This window comes from Danio rerio, chromosome 5 (genome assembly GCF_052040795.2).
Source record: "Danio rerio strain M-AB ecotype USA chromosome 5, GRCz13ab, whole genome shotgun sequence".
NCBI classification, from domain to species: Eukaryota; Metazoa; Chordata; class Actinopteri; order Cypriniformes; family Danionidae; genus Danio; species Danio rerio.
In genome coordinates, this window is record NC_141025.1 from 43,521,522 (window position 1) to 43,541,731 (window position 20,210).

Consider the following 20,210-nt stretch of genomic DNA (forward strand, 5'->3'; position numbering starts at 1 on the left):
TTTGTCTAACCACAGTTTATCTCATGCATTGATGTGTGTATTGAGCATGCAAGATCACCAGCTTGACCACAAACAGTTTTAGGACATTCAGTCTGTTGCATGCCTGAATAAAAACACTTGTGGTTTGTGTTCTCGCCTAGCTTTTCACAGCAACTGCAACATCACTGCACCAGGAGCGTCAGTAAAGACCAAGAAGAAGAAGAAGAAACACAGCACTGAGCCTGAAAGCTGATGTACTGTAGGCTGCAAGCAGAATCCTTTATGACCCAGAGATAATTTAATATAAAAAATGTATATCAATATAATAAATGAATCATATTATTAATCATATTATTCATTTTATAAATAATTTTTAACTACATTCAAAAAATAAAAACCTGTTTACCTTTAATATGTTTACTTTAATTAACTTTGATATATTTTTACTACTGTAAACTGGTGTAAAAAATCAGGCCGCTTCAATGCAGACTTTGCACCCTTAACAGAAGTTCAGAAGCTCAAATCACATCAAATCATCAAACGTAATGACAAACGAGAGATGTTTTTCTGAATTTAATAAAATCTTTTTTTGTTTTAATATAAATGAACAAGGCTAGATAGGTTAGGAAAATTCTAGCAAACGTATAAGCTAATTGTCATTACAGACCTTGTGACAGTAATTTAGCTTATTGAAAGCTGTATATTAGTGATGAAAACAGCTATTTAGATTCATACAAACAGAAATAATGTATTTATAAACTTGCACCTTTCTGCTGTGGACGCCATCTTGTGGTCAGACGCGGGAACTCATTCGGCAGGTGAACTTTTGTGCTTTCTAGCCCTTGAGTGAACACAAAGTCCCTTAAAAAGCCTTCACATACATCCAAAATAACGAAAACATTAATAAAACTTAATAATATTAAATCTGAAAACAAGAGCAAATGAAAAGTACATAAATATGACTGAACCATGTAGCCTACCAGATGATGATACAAACGGCCATGTGATCTGAAATTGTGCGTAGACCATAGACTGTAAAATATAGGCATAGACATAGAAATTGTGAACGATTTAATTTACTTTCTATTATTTACAATAATAAACTTTTTTAAAAACTTATATTCCTAATATCTACGTGAGCAGTTAGCACTGTACGTGTAATTAACCAGCATGCACTTACATTGCTTGGGCCACTAATAGAAAATATATGAGTTAATTTTATTATTTTAATTTAATTAATTCCTAAATAGCTGTACATTTTACAAAGTCAAACCTTGTCAAACCAATCTTGCTCATTTAGCATTATTATTACAGTTTCGTGAATTATAAATTAATTGATTTAAACTTCATTATTATTATTATTATTATTACTATTATTATTATTATTATTATAACTATGTTATTTATTATTATTAATTATTTATTATTTATATGTTGAGATGAGATGAATCGTTTACTCACGTGATTCAGATTGGCGATTCAAATTGTGGTTGCTATAGCAACGCGTGTTATGATTTGACTCCATATATAAACACCGAGACTCGCCGCTATCTGTTGATTGAGGAGAGGCGAATTTCTGAGACATTTGCTGAGGATTACTGTGCTGATACTGCGATTCTTCAAGGAGACCAGAGAATTTCTGACAGAAGACTTTTATTTTACAAGGAGATCGACGCTCAGAGCTGAAATTATTCCTTTTGACACGTTTTGTTGCTCTTTTGTTGTGTTTATTTTGATTTTGATCTTGTTTTTATTGACATTTTTATTGATATTTGATCTTTGTTCTTGTTTTCAGGTTTGCTGGAGTTTGGAGGAGTTTGTCAGATGGGTGAAAACCGCAGTGAGTGTTTTAGTTTTTATTTGTTTATGATCAATCATGACATGATGTTGTGTAATGTTTGGGGAAATGTGATGTAAATAAACTGGTACAAATGAACCCATTTCAACACAACTGTTCCCCGATATAAGTGATCAGATGTCTTTTATTCTCTGTAGATGCAGCTACTAAAGTTAATTGTTGATTAATTCTTATAATCTTATAATAAACGTGATATGTTGTTGTTGTTGTTGTCGTTGTCTCAGGCCGCTCCAGATCCAGGAGTTCTGCTTTCATCCAGGCAGCTGTTCAGGACGTCAGGACACATGATGGTGATGGTGAAACCCAGACCGTGAGCCAAGAGCTTGATGGATTTCTCGCACCTCTGCCTTCCCTGTTGGCCAAATCTGTGTCCACAGATCAGGGTAACAGGAAGAGGAAGCGGCAGAGCGGCAGCCAGCAAACACCAGAAGATGAACGTCCCTCCACCTCATCTAGAAGAGCTCTCAAACGCTCTCGCAGAGGTCAGAATGGCTTTTTGAAGAAGTGATGATGATGTTTCAGTAATGCTCTTTTACAGTTTTCTCTACTGCTGCATGTTTTCTTTGAACACACATTTCTACTGCTCCTCTGCGTTGCAGACGCGTATGCAAAGGGCCCACTGCTGGGAGACGGTGGATTTGGCTCTGTGTTTGCTGGGATGCGCAGGTCTGATGGACTGCCAGTAAGTCGTTTTCTCCGCTCTTCATTCAAACAGCCTTTAGAAATCCTGATCTCAGTAAATGTGATGTGTGAGGATCAGGCAGGTGTGATTTATTATGCTTTATCTGTCTACAGGTCGCCATCAAGTATGTGTCTAAAGAGCGGACACAGAGGAGACTGAGAGTTGTGAGTTCAGTGTGAACCTGTTGTTGTGTTTGATGTTTCATTGGGTTCTGAATCCAATCGTTTGTCCTGCAGGAAGGTCAGGGTCGGCTGCCGCTGGAGGTGGCACTGATGACCCGCGTCAATTCAGCTCCTGCCTGCCCCAACGTCCTGCAGCTGCTAGACTGGTTTGACCGTCCCAGACGCTACATCCTGATCCTGGAGCGTCCGGATCCCTGCCAAGACCTCCAGAGCTTCTGTGAGGAGAACGACTGTCTGGATGAGGGTCTGGCCAAGAAAGTGCTGGTGCAGCTGATCGCGGCTCTGAAACACTGCGAGAGCCGCGGAGTCCTGCACCGGGACGTCAAGCCAGAGAACCTGCTGATCTCCACAGAGTCCCAGGACATCAAGCTGCTGGACTTCGGCTGTGGAGATCTGCTCAAGCGCTCGGCCTACAAATACTTCGCAGGTGGGTTTGTGTTGCAGAAGGAAACACTCTGTGGATGTTTGTGAGCTTTTGATGATCCACCAAAGGGAATTTGTGTGTGCTGGAGTGTTTTGAACGGGTGTTTGTGTCTCCTTGTGTCTCTCAGGAACGATTCAATACGCTCCACCTGAGTGGTTCTGCAGACAGCGCTACCATGCGGGTCCAGCTACGGTGTGGTCAGTGGGAGTGACCCTCTTCAACATCCTGTGCAACCGTTTCCCCTTCGGAGGCTCACTGAGGGTCACGTCCAGGAGCAAACTGACCTTCCCCATAACTCTGTCAACAGGTAAGAGACTCACTGAGAGATCAGCAGAAGTGTGTTGCTCTGTGTTTCTGAACACGGTGTTGTGTGTATCAGAGTGCCGTCAGCTGATTGGCTGGTGTCTCAGTCCAGCGGCGGCTGATCGGCCCAGTTTGGACGATATTGAGCGCCATCCCTGGTTACAGTGAACAGGTGGCCAGTGACTTGACACTTATCTGAGTGACGCACTCATGGCTTTGATTGTGTTGTTAGGGTCAGTCTGGATTAATGATCTTAATGATTTGTGTAGGGTGAGCAGGAGTCACACAGGAAGTGCAGAGAACTGCTTCCTGATCACCTGCAGAATGAGGAGTGGGCACCTCACTAACTAATGGCCGACTCACCCAGGGCCGGGGCCCCTTTACCTGCACTAAGCCACCGCTTCAGATGACTTTAATGTTAATAGGGATTTTAATAATAAACGTATTATTTAGACAAATAATCCAGGTGTAGTGTCTTCCTAGAGTGACTGGAGAGAGCTCAAATAAAGGGAGAGTTCACACAGAAATCCAGATTTACTCACTGTTTACTCAAACTCAAGCGGTTTCAAATCTTTAAGAGTTTCTTGTTTTCTGTTTTGCACAAAATAAAATGTTTTGAAGAAGCTGAAAACCTGTAACCGTTGACTTTCATAGTAGCAAAAACAAACAAGTCAATGGGTACAGCTTTTCAGCTTTCTTCAAAATATCTTCTTTTGTATTGAACAGAATAAAGAAACTCAAACAGGTTTGGAGCAAGTGAAAGGGAGTTAATGATACAGAATTGTTATTTTGGGGTGAACTATCCATTTAAGTCCTCTTAATGGAGGTTTTCATAATGGTTTTAAAATGAAGATTGCAGCTCTACTGACTGAGGCTAAAGGTGTGATGAAATATTGTTTTGGTTGGTATTCCATTAAATGATCTTATAGATCTATAATATATACGTTTTGGTGGAGTTGTTGTGCTAATTTGCCCACAGTAGCAGTAAAACCTCTGAAATGGTGTACACATCTGATGATCTAAGACCTAGTTTTTTGTTTTTTTAATATTAGGAATGTTCAGAGCTCTGTTAGATGTACATTTGCATTCTACATTTCTGTTGTTGTAGCAGGGAGATGTTTGTTTTGTGGCATGAAAAGAGTTTAAGAACTTCAGTTTTAGCTGGGAGTACTACTGCATGTGCACTCATGTGATTGGCTTAAATTATATTAAACTGAGAGACCCAGAAACAACACTGAGTCCTTTCTGAGACTGCAAGTCAAATATTCTGAAAAAACATTTAACCTTTCTTAAATGTATTTACATTTTTAATCATTAAAAACTTACAATATTAGAATCAATGAAAATAGGATGCAGATGCCAGAGCATTGTCATTAACACTCTTTTGAATCATATTTCTACTAAAGAACAATGACTTTAGTTTACTCTACTTTACATTCTGCTGGTTCTGACATTAGAATAAATACTGAAGTCTGAACTCTGAGCTCTTTCATTCCTTTGCCTTTGTTGCTGTGTGGAAGGCATGTCTAATGAAGCATAACACACTTCATCACCAGCCTGAAACAGAATATATTTAATTAAAATAATAAACAAATAAATAAACAAATAAATATATTACATTATATTGATGTAATTTATGTTGCTGCTAAACTATTGCGAATAATATATATTAAAATTATTCTCAAAATGTGCTCATACCTCAACATGTCTGTTCTCAGCCCCAGAACCTACAGAAACTTAACAAAAGATAAGAATAATTTACATTTTATAATTTGAGATATACATTTTTTACGAATAGCTGATGACCTGTAGTTTTCTTCTGACAGAGGCAGTAGACGCAGATGGAGAAGAGGAGAACACACACCGAACACACACCGAACAGCAGATTCCAGCAGAAAACACACTCTGATGCAGGTGATGTGGAGGTGCTGTTAAACCGTTCAGCACAAGGAGACTCTTGCTCTAAAATGAACAACAGGCCATTATTAAAGTGAATATATATTTAGTTATTATATTCATTTTATTTTATCTTTACTGATTACACACAATAATGAAAAATATGAGTTTAACACGGATGAATTTGCTAAAAGTGGTTGGAAAATCAGAAGTTAAAGATTCTAATATTAAATACACTATAAATCATCGTTTTACAAAATATAATGAATTTGCTGTTAATTTAATTTAAAGTATTATTAGAAACTAAGATACACTTTAAAAACTAATTATAAACACTTATTTTACTAATATACTTTATTAAATATACATTATTTCTGTATTTGAAGTCGGACTATGGCTGCAGGATTGTGTTGCTTAATTATTTGCAGGACTTTGCATTAATTATCGATAAAATTCATTCAAATAATATTAAAATAATAAAACTTTAGGTAAACATGTAAACTTATCATTAAAGCACAGCTATATTATGAAGAGATAAACTATAATTGACACTAATATTAGCTGTAATCCATAATCATCAAAATGAACTGAAATAAACACTTGAAATAAATTATTCTGAGTGTAATGAATGATTAAATAATTCCCCAGCACGGTTTAATTGAAAAAATATCTTTTGCAACACATTTTTAAACATAATATGTTAAATAAATAATCTCTAATAACTCATGACACAATATTTTAATAGTTATTTTACAAGACACTAGTATTCAGCCTAAAGTGCAGTTTAAAGGCTTAACTGGGTTAATTAGGTTAACTAAAGTTAGTTTAATTTAGGCAAATCATAGGACAACAGTGTTTGGTTCTGTAGCCAAAAAAAAAAATTAAAAAAATCTTACAGGGCTAATAATAATGTGCTTAATTTTTTGTTTGTTTTTATCAAAAACTGTTTTCACTTCAGCCAAACTGAAAAATAAACTTCACTGATCTGATAAGATCTCTTAGATCATTGTCACAAAGCACAGATTTTCCATTAGGCTTTCTTTAGTCTTGTGTATTGATTAATGTGCGCGAGGGCAACTATTGGTTTAATGAGGGAGTTTTCTGAGAGATGAAGAGCTGTAAAGTGAGTGTTCAATTACAAAAAGAAATGATTATACAAACTCAGTGTTTCCTTTTATTAACATTGACAAAACCGTATTACTTTAAAAGAAATATGATTATCAAAGCATGTCTTAGAGCGAATAAGCCCAACAGGATTTTTATGTAATCGCCTTTTTTCTTAATTTATATATAAAATAAATGTTTAATTAGTAATCACTACTGATGGGTTAGATTTTCAATATTCAATATTGTTCAGTAATTATTCAGCAGTAATTAAACATCTCTGTAGCATTTCCTCCTGCAGATGTGGTTCAGTCAGTTCAGCACTGCAGGGAGCTGTCCATTGTGCTGAATTTACTCCACACTAAACTCTCTTCTCACATTAAATTCATTATAAGTGTCTGATCAGTGAACAGGATACTGTCATTTCTCAACAACTAAAGAAGGTCTAATGTAGAAATTAAAAGATAATAGGAAATACAAACAGATGGATTTGCTTTATGAAAGGAAATTTTGTTGAATGATTATTACAATTTGGTTTAAATGTTGAATGTTGCACTCGTACATGTTGCATTGCTCTGCTCTTCTTTAAATAAATCAAACCTCAGTTGTGTGCTGTTTACACTGTCTCTGATTCATGGCACGTATTTTAATAAATCAGACTTTTGCATCTTCAGTTTCTCATCAATTCCAAGTCATGAAAATAATAAAAGCAACATTTACAGCTGCAGCGTGCACTAAATATTTTCTTACTCTTCTTATTTCTGTTTTTGTCTAACCACAGTTTATCTCATGCATTGATGTGTGTATTGAGCATGCAAGATCACCAGCTTGACCACAAACAGTTTTAGGACATTCAGTCTGTTGCATGCCTGAATAAAAACACTTGTGGTTTGTGTTCTCGCCTAGCTTTTCACAGCAACTGCAACATCACTGCACCAGGAGCGTCAGTAAAGACCAAGAAGAAGAAGAAGAAACACAGCACTGAGCCTGAAAGCTGATGTACTGTAGGCTGCAAGCAGAATCCTTTATGACCCAGAGATAATTTAATATAAAAAATGTATATCAATATAATAAATGAATCATATTATTAATCATATTATTCATTTTATAAATAATTTTTAACTACATTCAAAAAATAAAAACCTGTTTACCTTTAATATGTTTACTTTAATTAACTTTGATATATTTTTACTACTGTAAACTGGTGTAAAAAATCAGGCCGCTTCAATGCAGACTTTGCACCCTTAACAGAAGTTCAGAAGCTCAAATCACATCAAATCATCAAACGTAATGACAAACGAGAGATGTTTTTCTGAATTTAATAAAATCTTTTTTTGTTTTAATATAAATGAACAAGGCTAGATAGGTTAGGAAAATTCTAGCAAACGTATAAGCTAATTGTCATTACAGACCTTGTGACAGTAATTTAGCTTATTGAAAGCTGTATATTAGTGATGAAAACAGCTATTTAGATTCATACAAACAGAAATAATGTATTTATAAACTTGCACCTTTCTGCTGTGGACGCCATCTTGTGGTCAGACGCGGGAACTCATTCGGCAGGTGAACTTTTGTGCTTTCTAGCCCTTGAGTGAACACAAAGTCCCTTAAAAAGCCTTCACATACATCCAAAATAACGAAAACATTAATAAAACTTAATAATATTAAATCTGAAAACAAGAGCAAATGAAAAGTACATAAATATGACTGAACCATGTAGCCTACCAGATGATGATACAAACGGCCATGTGATCTGAAATCGTGCGTAGACCATAGACTGTAAAATATAGGCATAGACATAGAAATTGTGAACGATTTAATTTACTTTCTATTATTTACAATAATAAACTTTTTTTTAACTTATATTCCTAATATCTACGTGAGCAGTTAGCACTGTACGCACAGCAAATTTTAGATAGTAGATTTAACTACCTTGGAGTTAAAATTAACACTGCCTCAGAGTTTATATGGGAACCACTATAAGTGTTAAAAATAACATTGTCAACACCAAGAGAGTGTTAATTAGTAAACTCTTGTTGTGTAAAATATCTGTTCAATTTCCGAAAAAAATACCAGCAGCTGTGGTTGCCAGAATCTTTTTGTGAAAAACATGGAAGTTTTATATAACTCTATAAATTTACAAAAAATAACCATATTTCATGAACTAATACAATGTTCATTTTACAAAATCATAGCTTAGTGCACAAAAATGTAAAGTCTTTAGATGCAATAATGTTTTCATGTGTGATGGCAAGTAGCAAACAGATTTTGACAGCATTAGTAACTACACAGTTACTTTTAAACAAAAGAAGATGCAGCATAACAACAAATTCTCTCAGTTCATCTTGGACTAGAACAGAGACGCTATTATCCTCCACAATGGTGACACAAAAACCGTTTTGCTGTTTTTCTTTCTTTTTTTTCATTTTTAGATTTTACGGAAAAATACCAGCAGCTGTGGTTGCCAGTAATCTGCTGTTTTTCACATTCATAAATTCAGTTTACAGAATATTTCTGTTAAAAGCACATTCAACAGTCTGTATTTTTATCGATCTCACACTGCAAATTTTAGATTTAATAGATTTAACTACCTTAGAGTTAAAATTAATACTCCCTCAGTGTTTTTATGGGAACCACTATAAGTGTTAAAATAACATTTTTGAAAGTGTTAAAATTTTTAACACCCAGAGTGTTAATTAGCAAACTCTTATTGTGTAAAACATCTGTTAAATGTATGTCAAAATACTGGCAGCAGTGGTTGCCAGTAATCTGCTGTTTTCAACATTTTACATTCGTAAATTCAGTTTCCAGAATATTTCTGTTAAAAACAAATCCCATTGTCTGTATTTTTCATTCGAACACACGTAAGCCTTAAATTCCAGAGCAAAATCCTCACTAGTGTCCTCCCTACAGAGGGCTGAACACTTAGACAGTGATGAAGTTAATGAGACAATAAAGTGTCTAATTAAAGGAGGATTGAGAATTGTTGATGAACAACTGTTAACAAGCAGAATCACTGAAGGACAGAAAAACACAAGCCAAAACCAAAGATGAAATCAACTGAGAAAAAAAAAAACTCTAAATAAAATAATAATCAATAAAAATAAAACAAATTACACAATAAAAAATCTTATTTTTCAACATCTTTAAAAAAAACTCATCAAATTAAACAACTTATCATGGAGCTTCACCTATTACTGACCAGTGACTTTATTTCTGTCATGTGAACAAAAGCTCTTAATAAAATTTCCGTTGTTCATTTGAAGTCACCATGATGGAGGACAGAGTCTGCTTTAGTCAGGTTCTTCAACTTCTTACTATAAATGTCTTCTTCTTTGGCTGCTATAGATAGTGTTAATTACACTATTTAAACATAAAGCATGGAAAGCCGAAAGAAAACTAAAGTGTCAGTCTGAAGTGATTATTATTGATAATATAGCCTTCCTTTCCTGCTTGTTTTCTAATACAAGATCATATTAGTTATGTGTGAGAAATAAATAATGAACATAAATGAAACCACTGAAGCTCCAATAAAATAAAAACAATATTTACAATGAGAATGTTTGATCTATGGCAGAACTTATAAACACCCAGACATCAATAATTAGTCTTTGAATCTCAATAATGGTGACAAACAAAAAAATAAAAATCAAGTAAAAAAAAAAACACTACTGAAATATCACCTCCCAAAAACAACACAAAATAAAGGAAAATAAAGAGATTGTAAGAACATAAAGCTGCATAATTTATTCATGCTGCAATGCATGCTGGGAGCTTTGTACTATGCTGGCACCCAGCATGCATTGCGGCATGAACTATGCAGCTTTTTTTTTTTTTTTTCAGCAACCACGGTTGAGGTTCATGTCCTGATTCTTGATGCCTGTGTGTTATAATGAGCAAGCTGGAGCTTGAATGTTTAGTGCATGACACTCTAATTATTAATGGCATCCTAATTGTTTGTTGAATTTTCTTTGAAGAGCAGCAAACTGTCAGTAGTATTGTCACATGCAGCTTTAATACACCTATATTTGCATATTATTATGAATCAACTTAATAAACACCTGATATTAAATCTATAACAATTAAGCATAAACAGTGTAGTTTCTCTTGACCTTTCTTGCTATAGCTAATGAGTTTTAGAAACACGGTTGTAGCAGTCAGAGAAACTTTATGATATAAGCGTAAAGCTTCAAGAACTCAAATAAACAGCCTCTGATCTCCATGATGGTGAGGTCAAATGAAATATTTTTAATAAAAAAAATATAAACCTCTGTTCATTGTCAAATATTCTTACAGAAATTAAGTCAAACTGTAATCAGTGAAGCTGCTTATGCTATTATTTAAAGGAGTTGTTTAATCCTCTGTTTTAATTCAGCTGGTTTGGTGTGAGGCTGTGTCTGTAGATTTATTTCTTCCTTCAATTTCTTATTCCTTCAGTGATTGTGCTTGTTAACAGCAGGTGTTCAACAGCAGGTGTCTGAATTCACTTATTTGTGGTCATTCACTCTGTCTAGTGGACTAAACTAATTGACCAATTTAAGGGTCAGGTGAATGAGGGTGTGGCGAGATTTCAGACACTCTGATTAGTTTCTCAAATACAAGGGTTTTCTTCTTATATGTTACTCTGTATGACATGGAGGCAAATCAACTTCTAACGCTGAGAGGGTTATTTTACCTTTATCTAACTCTAGAATTTTAACACTTTACTCTGAATTACCACAACACATGAAATTTAACACCAATGAATTTGCTGTGTGGAGGAAACATTTGTGAAATGTGTTTTAGCATTTGAGAAAAACTGTAACACAACCAAGCCTTAAAAATACATTATGGTCCACCCCTTTAATGACCTCTGCTGAGATCTTGAAAAATTACATTTTTATTATTTATTATTTTATTTAGAGTTTTATTCTCAGTTGATCTTATCTTTGGTTTTGGCTGTAATTTGTGTTTTTCTGCAGTGATTCTGCTGTTAACAGCTGTTTATCGACAATTCTCAATCTTCCTTTAATTAGAGACTTAATTATCTTATTACTTCATCACTGTCTGAGTGTTCAACCCTCTGTAGTGAGGACACTAGTGAGGGTTTTGCTCTGGGATTTAGGGGGAAATGTGTTCGATGAAAAATACAGACTGTGTAATGTATTTTTAACAGAAATATTCTGTAAACTGAATTTACGAATGTAAAATGTTAAAAACAGCAGATTACTGGCAACCACAGCTAGAAGGGTCCGTGTATCATCCGTTCATTTGATTATTCCTTTTATTACGGAAAACGAAACATCAGAAAAACGATGAATATTTCGTTTTTCTGTTTATTCTGTAGGCAGAAAAAACGGAAACTCATCTGTTATTCAGCTTATTAACTTAAAACGAAATATTAAAACAAACACAAAACCAAAATGAAATTAAAGCTGCAAGCAGCGATGATAGGGACCTCGCACCCGGGCTCACCGCCGCTCGGTGGCCCCAGGATGACAGAGAGCAGCGAACAACATTATTTTAAGCCGATATATATAAAGAACCTGAGAAAATCACAGATTTATGCCAAACTTCCTCCTGTCAGCAGGTGGCGCTTTAACTGTGACTAAATATTGTCATGTAGATGTCTTCAGAAGAGTAATTTAATCAATCATGTGAAGTTTCAGGCAGATCGGACATTGTGTGGCTGAGTTATAATTAGTTTCCTGTTGCCAGCAGGTGGCGCTATGACTGTGACTTGATATTGGCATGTAGATGTCTTCAGAAGATGAGTTTAATCAACCATGTGAATTTTCAGGATGGCCAGACATTGTGTGGCTGAGTTATAAGCCAAACTTATTGTTGTCAGCAGGTGGCGCTATGACTGTGACTCAATATTGCAATGTAGATGTCTTCAGGAGAGGAATTTATTCAACCATGTAAAGTTTCAGGCAGACTAGACATTGTGTGGCCGACTTATAAGCCAAACTACCTTCTGCCAGCTGGTGGCGCTATGACTGTGACTCAACATTGGCAAGTAGATGTGTTAAGGATAGGAATTTGATCAACCATGTGAAGTTTCAGGCTGATCCGACATTGTATGGTTGAGTTATAAGGACTTCCTGTTCCATGGCGAATCGTTGAGGTTTGTCATGCCGCCACGGACACGCCCCTCTGCAAAAACTCTAGATCTTCACAATATATCATCGCTAGAGCTTTCAGAGGACACCACCCAAATTTGGTTCTCATACGATAAAATTTGTTGAAAGAGTTTGTCACAGTGTAAAACATGTCATTTGCTGTGGCCAGCAGGTGGCGCTATAACTGTGTCTGGATATTGGCATGTAAACGTGTTCAGGTCAGGACTCTTATTAAACGTGTGAATTTTGAGGCAGATCTGATAATGCATGCCCGAGTTATAACGACTTCCTGTTTTGTGGCGAATCGTCAAAGTTTATGAGGCCGCCAGGGACACGCCCATCGACGAAAACTCAAAAGCATTGCAATTTAACATCGCCAAGGCCTTTAGATGACAAAACCCAATTTTGGTGTCGATCGGATAAAATCCCCAGGAGGAGTTCGTTAAAATACAACGCCTGGAAATGGCAAAAACGCCACTTTTTCACCGCAGGAAGTTAAAAATATCAGACTTCCTGTTGGGTTTGAGATATGGCTCCAAGAGACTTTTTCGTATGTTTTGGCTTGTTTGAGGTGTGTGCCGATTTTCGTGCATGTGCGTGATTCATATATCGGGGGCTCGTTCGTTTAATTTTTCTAGGTGGCGCTGTCGAGTCTATTTGCCACGCCCACTTCAATATTGTTATGTGGATGTGTTCAGGAGAGGACTTTTATCAACCATGTGAAGTTTCAGGCAGATCGGACATTGTGTGGTTGAGTTATAAAGCCTTCCTGGTCAATGGCGAAGCGTTGAGGTTTGTCATGCCGCCACGGACACGCCCCTCTCCGAAAACTCTAGATCTTCACAATATATCATCGCTAGAGCTTTTAGATAACACTACCCAATTTTGGTGCTGATGCGATAAAATTTGTGGGAGGAGTTTGTTACTCTGTAAAAACATGTCATTTCCTGTGGCCAGCAGGTGGCGCTATAACTATATCTGGATATTGGCATGTAAACGTGTTCAGGTCAGGACTGTTATTAAACGTGTGAATTTTGAGGCAGATCGGATGATGCATGCCTGAGTTATAACGACTTCCTGTTTTGTGGCGAATCGTCAAACTTTGCGAGGCCGCCACAGACACGCCCATCGACGAAAACTCTAAAGCTTCGCAATTTAACATCGCCAAGGCCTTTAGATGACAAATGCCAATTTTGGTGTCGATCGGATAAAATCCCTAGGAGGAGTTCGTTAAAGTACAACGCCTGGAAATGGCAAAAACGCCACTTTTTCGCCGCAGGAAGTCAAAAATATCCGACTTCCTGTTGGATTTGAGATATGGCTCCAAGAGACTTTTTCGTATGTTTTGGCATGTTTGAGGTGTGTGCCAAGTTTCGTGCATGTGCGTGATTCGTAGATCGGGGGCTCGTCCGTTTAATTTTTCTAGGTGGCGCTGTCGAGTCATTTTGCCACACCCACTTCCGAGACCCATAATAAACGTAAATTTTCGCCACTTTTGAGGCGTGTGCAAAGTTGCGTGAGTTTTCGGGCATGTTTAGCCCCTCTAAATCGCGATTCATTGGAGAGAAGAATAATAATAATAATTAAAGCTGCAAGCAGCGATGATAGGGACCTCGCACCCGGGCTCTCCGCCGCCCGGTGGCATCAGGATGACAGAGAACAGCGAACAGTAATAATTTAAGCCGATATATTAAAAATATCTGAGAAAATCACAGATTTATGCCAAACTTCCTCCTGTCAGCAGGTGGTGCTATAACTGTGACTCATGATTGGCATGTAGATGTCTTCAGAAGAGGAAACTTATCAACCATGAGAAGTTTTAGGCAGATCGGACATTGTTTGGCTGAGTTATAAGCCAAACTGCCTTTTGTCAGCAGGTGGCGCTATGACAGACTCAATGTTGTTATGTAGATGTGTTCAGGAGGGGACCTTCATCAACCTTGTGAAGTTTCAGGTAGATCGGACTTTGTGTGGTTGAGTTATAAGCCAATCTACCTTCTGCCAGCAGGTGGCGCTATGACTGACTCAATATTGTTATGTAGATGTGTTCAGAAGAGGACTTTTATCAATCATGTGAAGTTTCAGGCAGATCAGACATTGTGTGGTTGAGTTATAATAACTTCCTGTTCCATGGTGAAGCGTTGAGGTTTGTCATGCCACCACAGACACGCCCCTCTGCAAAAACTCTAGATCTTCACAATATATCATCGCTAGAGCTTTTAGATGACACCACTCTATTTTGGTGCTGATACGGGAAAGTTTGTGGAAGAAGTTTGTTACAGTGTCAAACATGTCATTTCCGGTAGCCAGCAGGTGGCGCTACAACTGTAATTGGATATCGGCACGTAAACCTGTTCAGGTCAGAACTGTTATTAAAGGTGTGAATTTTGAGGCAGATCGAATATTGCATGCCTGAGTTATAACGACTTCCTGTTTTGTGGCGAATCATCAACGTTTGCGAGGCCGCCACGGACACGGCCATCGATGAAAACTCTAAAGCTTCGCAATTTAACATCACCAAGGCTTTAAGATGACAAAACCCAATTTTGGTGTCAATCAGATAAAATCCCTAGGAGGAGTTCGTTAAAATACAACGCCTGAAAATGGCAAAAGAGACACTTTTTCGCCGCAGGAAGTTAAAAATATCCAACTTCCTGTTGAGTTTGAGATATGGCTCCAAGAGACTTTTTCGTATGTTTTGGCATGTTTGAGGTGTGTGCCAATTTTCGTGCATGTGCGTGATTTGTAGATCGGGGGCTCGTCCGTTTAATTTTTATAGGTGGCGCTGTTGAGTCGTTTTGCCACGCCCACTTCAGTATTGTTATGTGGATGTGTTCAGGAGAGGACGTTTATCAACCATGTGAAGTTTCAGGCTGATTGGACATTTTGTGGTTGAGTTATAAGGACTTCCTGTTCCATGGCGAAGCGTTGAGGTTTGTCATACCGCCACGGACACACCCCTCTGCGAAAACTCTAGATCTTCACAATATATCATCACCAGAGCTTTCAGATGACACCACCAAATTTTGGTGCTGATACGATAAAATTTGTGGGAGGAGTTTGTTACTCCGTAAATCATGTCATTTCCTGTGGCCAGCAGGTGGCGCCGTAACTGTATCTGGATATCGGCATGTAAATGTGTTCAGGTCAGGACTCTTATCAAGCGTGTGAATTTTGAGGCAGATCGGATAATGCATGCCTGAGTTATAACGACTTCCTGTTTCGTGGCGAATCGTCAAAGTTTGCGAGGCCGCCACGGACACGCCCATCGACGAAAACTCTAATCCTTCGCAATTTAACATCGCCAAGGCTTTTAGATGACAAAACCCAATTTTGGTGTCGATCGGATAAAATCCCTAGGAGGAGTTCGTTAAAATACAACGCCTGGAAATGGCAAAAACGCCATTAAAATGTCACTTTTTCGCTGCAGGAAGTTAAAAATATCCGACTTCCTGTTGGGTTTGAGATATGGCTCCAAGAGACTTTTTCGTATGTTTTGGCATGTTTGAGGTGTGTGCCAATTTTCGTGCATGTGCGTGATTCGTGGATCGGGGGCTCGTCCGTTTAATTTTTCTAGGTGGCGCTGTCGAGTCATTTTGCCACGCCCACTTCTGAAGCCCATAACAAACGTAAATTTTCGCCACTTCTGAGGCGTGTGCAAAGTTGCGTGAGTTTTCGGGCATGTTTAGCCCCTCAAAACCGCGATTCATTCCGCGGAAGAAGAAGAAGAAGAATAATAATTAAAGCTGCAAGCAGCGATGATAGGGACCTCGCACCCGGGCTCACCGCCGCCAGGTGGCCTCAGGATGACAGAGAACAGCGAACAACAATAATTTAAGCCGATATATATAAAGAACCTGAGAAAATCACAGATTTATGTCGAACTTCCTCCTGTCAGCAGGTGGCGCTTTAACTGTGACTCAAGATTGTTATGTAGATGCCTTCAGTAGAAGAGTCTTATCAACCATGTGAATTTTCAGGCAGATAGGACGTTGTTTGGCTGAGTTATAAGCCAAACTACCTTCTGGCAGCAGGTGGCGCTATGACAGACTCAATATTTTTACGTAGATGTCTTAAGGAGAGGATTTTAATCAACCATGTGATGTTTCAGGCAGATCAGAGATTGTGTGGCCGACTTACAAGCTAAACCACTTTCTGCCAGCAGGTGGCGCTATGACAGACTCAATATTATTATGTGTTCAGGAGTAGACTTTTATCCACAATGTGAAGTTTCAGGCAGGTCAGACATTGTGTGGCCGAGTTATAAGCCAAAATTCCTTTTGTCAGCAGGTGGCGCTATGACAGACTCAATTTGTTATGTAGATGTGTTCAGAAGAGGACTTTTATCAACCATGTGAAGTTTCAGGCAGATCTGAAATTGTGTGGTTGAGTTATAAGGACTTCCTGTTCCATGGCGAAGTGTTGAGGTTTGTCATGCCGCCACGGACACGCCCCTCTGTGAAAACTCTAGATCTTCACAATATATCACCGATAGAGCTTTTAGATGACACCACTCAAATTTGGTGCAGATAAGGTAAAGTTTGTGGGAGGAGTTTGTTACTCTGTAAATCATGTCATTTCCTGTGGCCAGCAGGTGGCGCTATAACTCTATCTGGATATCGGCATGTAAATGTGTTCAGGTCAGGACTCTTATCAAGCGTGTGAATTTTAAGGCAGAACGGATAATGCATGCTTGAGTTATAATGGCTTCCTGTTTTGTGGCGAATCGTCAAAGTTTGCGAGGCTGCTACGGACACACCCATCGATGAAAATTTAAAAGCTTCGCATTTTAACATCGCCAAGGCCTTTAGATGACAAAACCCAATTTTGGTGTTGATCGGATAAAATCCCTAGGAGGAGTTCGTTAAAATACAACGCCTGGAAATGGCAAAAAAGACACTTTTTCGCCGCAGGAAGTCAAAAATATCAGACTTCCTGTTGGGTTTGAGATATGGCTCCAAGAGACTTTTTCGTATGTTTTGCCATGTTTGAGGTGTGTGCCAATTTGCCAATTTAGATCAGGGGCTCGTCCGATTAATTTTTGCAGGTGGCGCTGTTGAGTCAATTTGCCACGCCCACTTCAATATTGTCATGTGGATGTGTTCAGGAGAGGACTTTTATCAACCATGTGAAGTTTCAGGTAGATCGGACATTGTGTGGTTGAGTTATAAGGACTTCCTGTTCCATGGCGAAGTGTTGAGGTTTGTCATGCCGCCACGGACACGCCCCTCTGTGAAAACTCTAGATCTTCACAATATATCATCGCTAGAGCTTTCAGATAACACAACCCAAATTTGGTGCTGATACGAAAAAATTTGTGGGAGGAGTTTGTTACACTGTAAAACATGTCATTTCCTGTGGCCAGCAGGTGGCGCTATAACTTTGACTGTGTTAATGTTGATATGTTGATGTCTTCAGAAGAGGATTTTAATCAACCATGTGAAGTTTCAGACAGATCGGACATTGTGTGGCCGAGTTACAAGCCAAACTACCTTCTGCCAGCAGGTGGCGCTATGACTGACTCAATATTGTTATGTAGATGTGTTCAAGAGAGGACTTTTATCAATCATGTGAAGTTTCAGGCAGATCGGACATTGTGTGGTTGAGTTATAAGTACTTCCTGTTCCATGGCGAAGCGTTGAGGTTTGTCATGCCACCACAGACACGCCCTTCTGCAAAAACTCTAGATCTTCACAATATATCATCGCTAGAGCTTTCAGATGACACCACTCTATTTTGGTGCTTATACGGGAAAATTTGTGGGAGGAGTTTGTTACAGTGTCAAACATGTCATTTCCTGTGGCCAGCAGGTGGCGCTATAACTGTAACTGGATATCGGCACGTAAACCTGTTCAGGTCAGGACTGTTATTAAATGTGTGAATTTTGAGGCAGATCGAATATTGCATGCCAGAGTTATAAAGACTTCCTGTTTTGTGGCGAATCATCAAAGTTTGCGAGGCCGCCACGGACACGCCCATCGATGAAAACTCTAAAGCTTCGCAATTTAACATCACCAAGGCCTTTAGATGACAAAAAACAATTTTGGTGTTTACCAGATAAAATCCCTAGGAGGAGTTCGTTAAAACACAACGCCTGAAAATGGCAAAAGCGCCACTTTTTCGCCACAGGAAGTTAAAAATATTCGACTTCCTGTTGGGTTTAAGATATGGCTCCAAGAGACTTTTTCGTATGTTTTGCCATGTTTGAGGTGTGTGCCAATTTTTGTGCATGTGCGTGATTCGTAGATCAGGGGCTCGTCCGTTTAATTTTTCTAGGTGGCGCTGTCGAGTCATTTTGCCACTCCCACTTCAATATTGTTATGGGGATGTGTTCAAGAGATGACGTTTATCAACCATGTGAAGTTTCAGGAAGATCGGACATTGTGTGGTTGTGTTATAAGGACTTCCTCTTCCATGGCGAAGCGTTGAGGTTTGTCATACCGCCACGGACACACCCCTCTGCGAAAACTCTAGATCTTCACAATATATCATCGCTAGAGCTTTCAGATAACACCACTCAATTTTGGTGTTGATACGATAAAATTTGTGGGAGGAGTTTATAACTCCGTAAATCATGTCATTTCCTGTGGCCAGCAGGTGGCGCTGTAACTGTATCTGGATAGTGGCATGTAAACGTGTTCAGGTCAGGACGCTTATCAAGCGTGTGAATTTTGAGGCAGATCTGATAATGCATGCCTGAGTTATAACGACTTCCTCTTTTGTGGCGAATCGTCAAAGTTTGCGAGGCCGCCACGGACACGCCCATCGATGAAAACTCTAAAGCTTCGCAATTTAACATCGCCCATGCCTTTAGATGATAAAAACCAATTTTGGTTTTGATCGGATAAAATCCCTAGGAGGAGTTCGTTAAAATACAACGCCTGGAAATGGCAAAAACGCCATTTTTTCGCCGCAGGAAGTTAAAAATATCCGACTTCCTGTTGGGTTTGAGATATGGCTCCAAGAGACTTTTTCGTATGTTTTGGCATGTTTGAGGTGTGTGCCAATTTTCGTGCATGTGCGTGATTCGTGGATCGGGGGCTCGTCCGTTTAATTTTTCTAGGTGGCGCTGTCGAGTCATTTTGCCACGCCCACTTCCGAAGCCCATAATAAACGTAAATTTTCGCCACTTCTGAGGCGTGTGCAAAGTTGCGTGAGTTTTCGGGCATGTTTAGCCCCTCAAAACCGCGATTCATTCCGGAGGAGAATAATAATAATAATAATTAAAGCTGCAAGCAGCGATGATAGGGACCTCGCACCCGGGCTCACCGCCGCCCGGTGGCCTCAGGATGACAGAGAACAGCGAACAATAATAATTTAAGCCAATATATATTTAAAAAACCTGAGAAAAATCACAGATTTATGCCAAACTTCCTCCTGTAAGCAAGTTGCGCTTAGACTGTGTGTCAATATTGGCATGTAGATGTCTTTAGGAGATAAATTTTTTTTCACCATGTAATTTTTCAGGCAGATCGAACATTGTTTGGCTGAGTTATAAGTAACTTCCTATTGCCAGCAGGTGGCGCTATGACTGTGACTCATTATTGGCTTGTAGATGTCTTCAGGAGCGGATTTTAATAAACCATGTGAATTTTCAGGCAGGTCAAACATTGTGTGGCTGAGTTATAAGCCAAACTTCCGGTTGCCAGCAGGTGGCGCTATGACTGACTCAATATTGTTA

General features: G+C 38.5%; 2 protein-coding genes and 1 long non-coding RNA gene across 9 annotated transcripts in view; 1 reads left to right on the forward strand and 2 right to left on the reverse strand.

Moving 5' to 3' along the window:
* LOC141385583 (uncharacterized) overlaps positions 1–20,210 on the reverse strand; it is a 607,868-nt gene that overhangs the window by 48,889 nt on the left and 538,769 nt on the right. The gene's annotated exons all lie outside the window — the stretch shown is intronic.
* On the forward strand, positions 1,487–7,454 carry LOC108190102 (serine/threonine-protein kinase pim-3-like). 3 transcript variants are annotated; one of them, XM_087254033.1, is made up of 8 exons: positions 1,487–1,819; positions 2,062–2,319; positions 2,437–2,519; positions 2,633–2,683; positions 2,756–3,128; positions 3,253–3,432; positions 3,505–3,600; positions 3,698–3,884. In XM_087254033.1, exons 1-7 carry the CDS (start codon positions 1,804–1,806, stop codon positions 3,594–3,596), a joined length of 1,053 nt encoding a protein of 350 aa, XP_087110159.1. In that variant the 5' UTR covers positions 1,487–1,803; the 3' UTR covers positions 3,597–3,600; positions 3,698–3,884. The 3 variants fall into 3 exon arrangements, with proteins under 3 accessions (XP_087110159.1, XP_087110160.1, XP_087110161.1); XM_087254035.1 differs by lacking the exons at positions 3,505–3,600; positions 3,698–3,884 and adding exons at positions 5,255–5,342; positions 7,335–7,454 and having other exon boundaries at positions 1,505–1,819; XM_087254034.1 differs by lacking the exons at positions 3,505–3,600; positions 3,698–3,884 and adding an exon at positions 5,255–6,194 and having other exon boundaries at positions 1,490–1,819.
* On the reverse strand, positions 5,279–9,329 carry LOC147844100 (uncharacterized). Its single transcript, XR_015491674.1, has 3 exons — positions 8,154–9,329; positions 7,940–8,014; positions 5,279–5,390 (listed from the first exon to the last, which is right to left on the reverse strand). It is a non-coding gene; the product is annotated as an uncharacterized LOC147844100 (long non-coding RNA).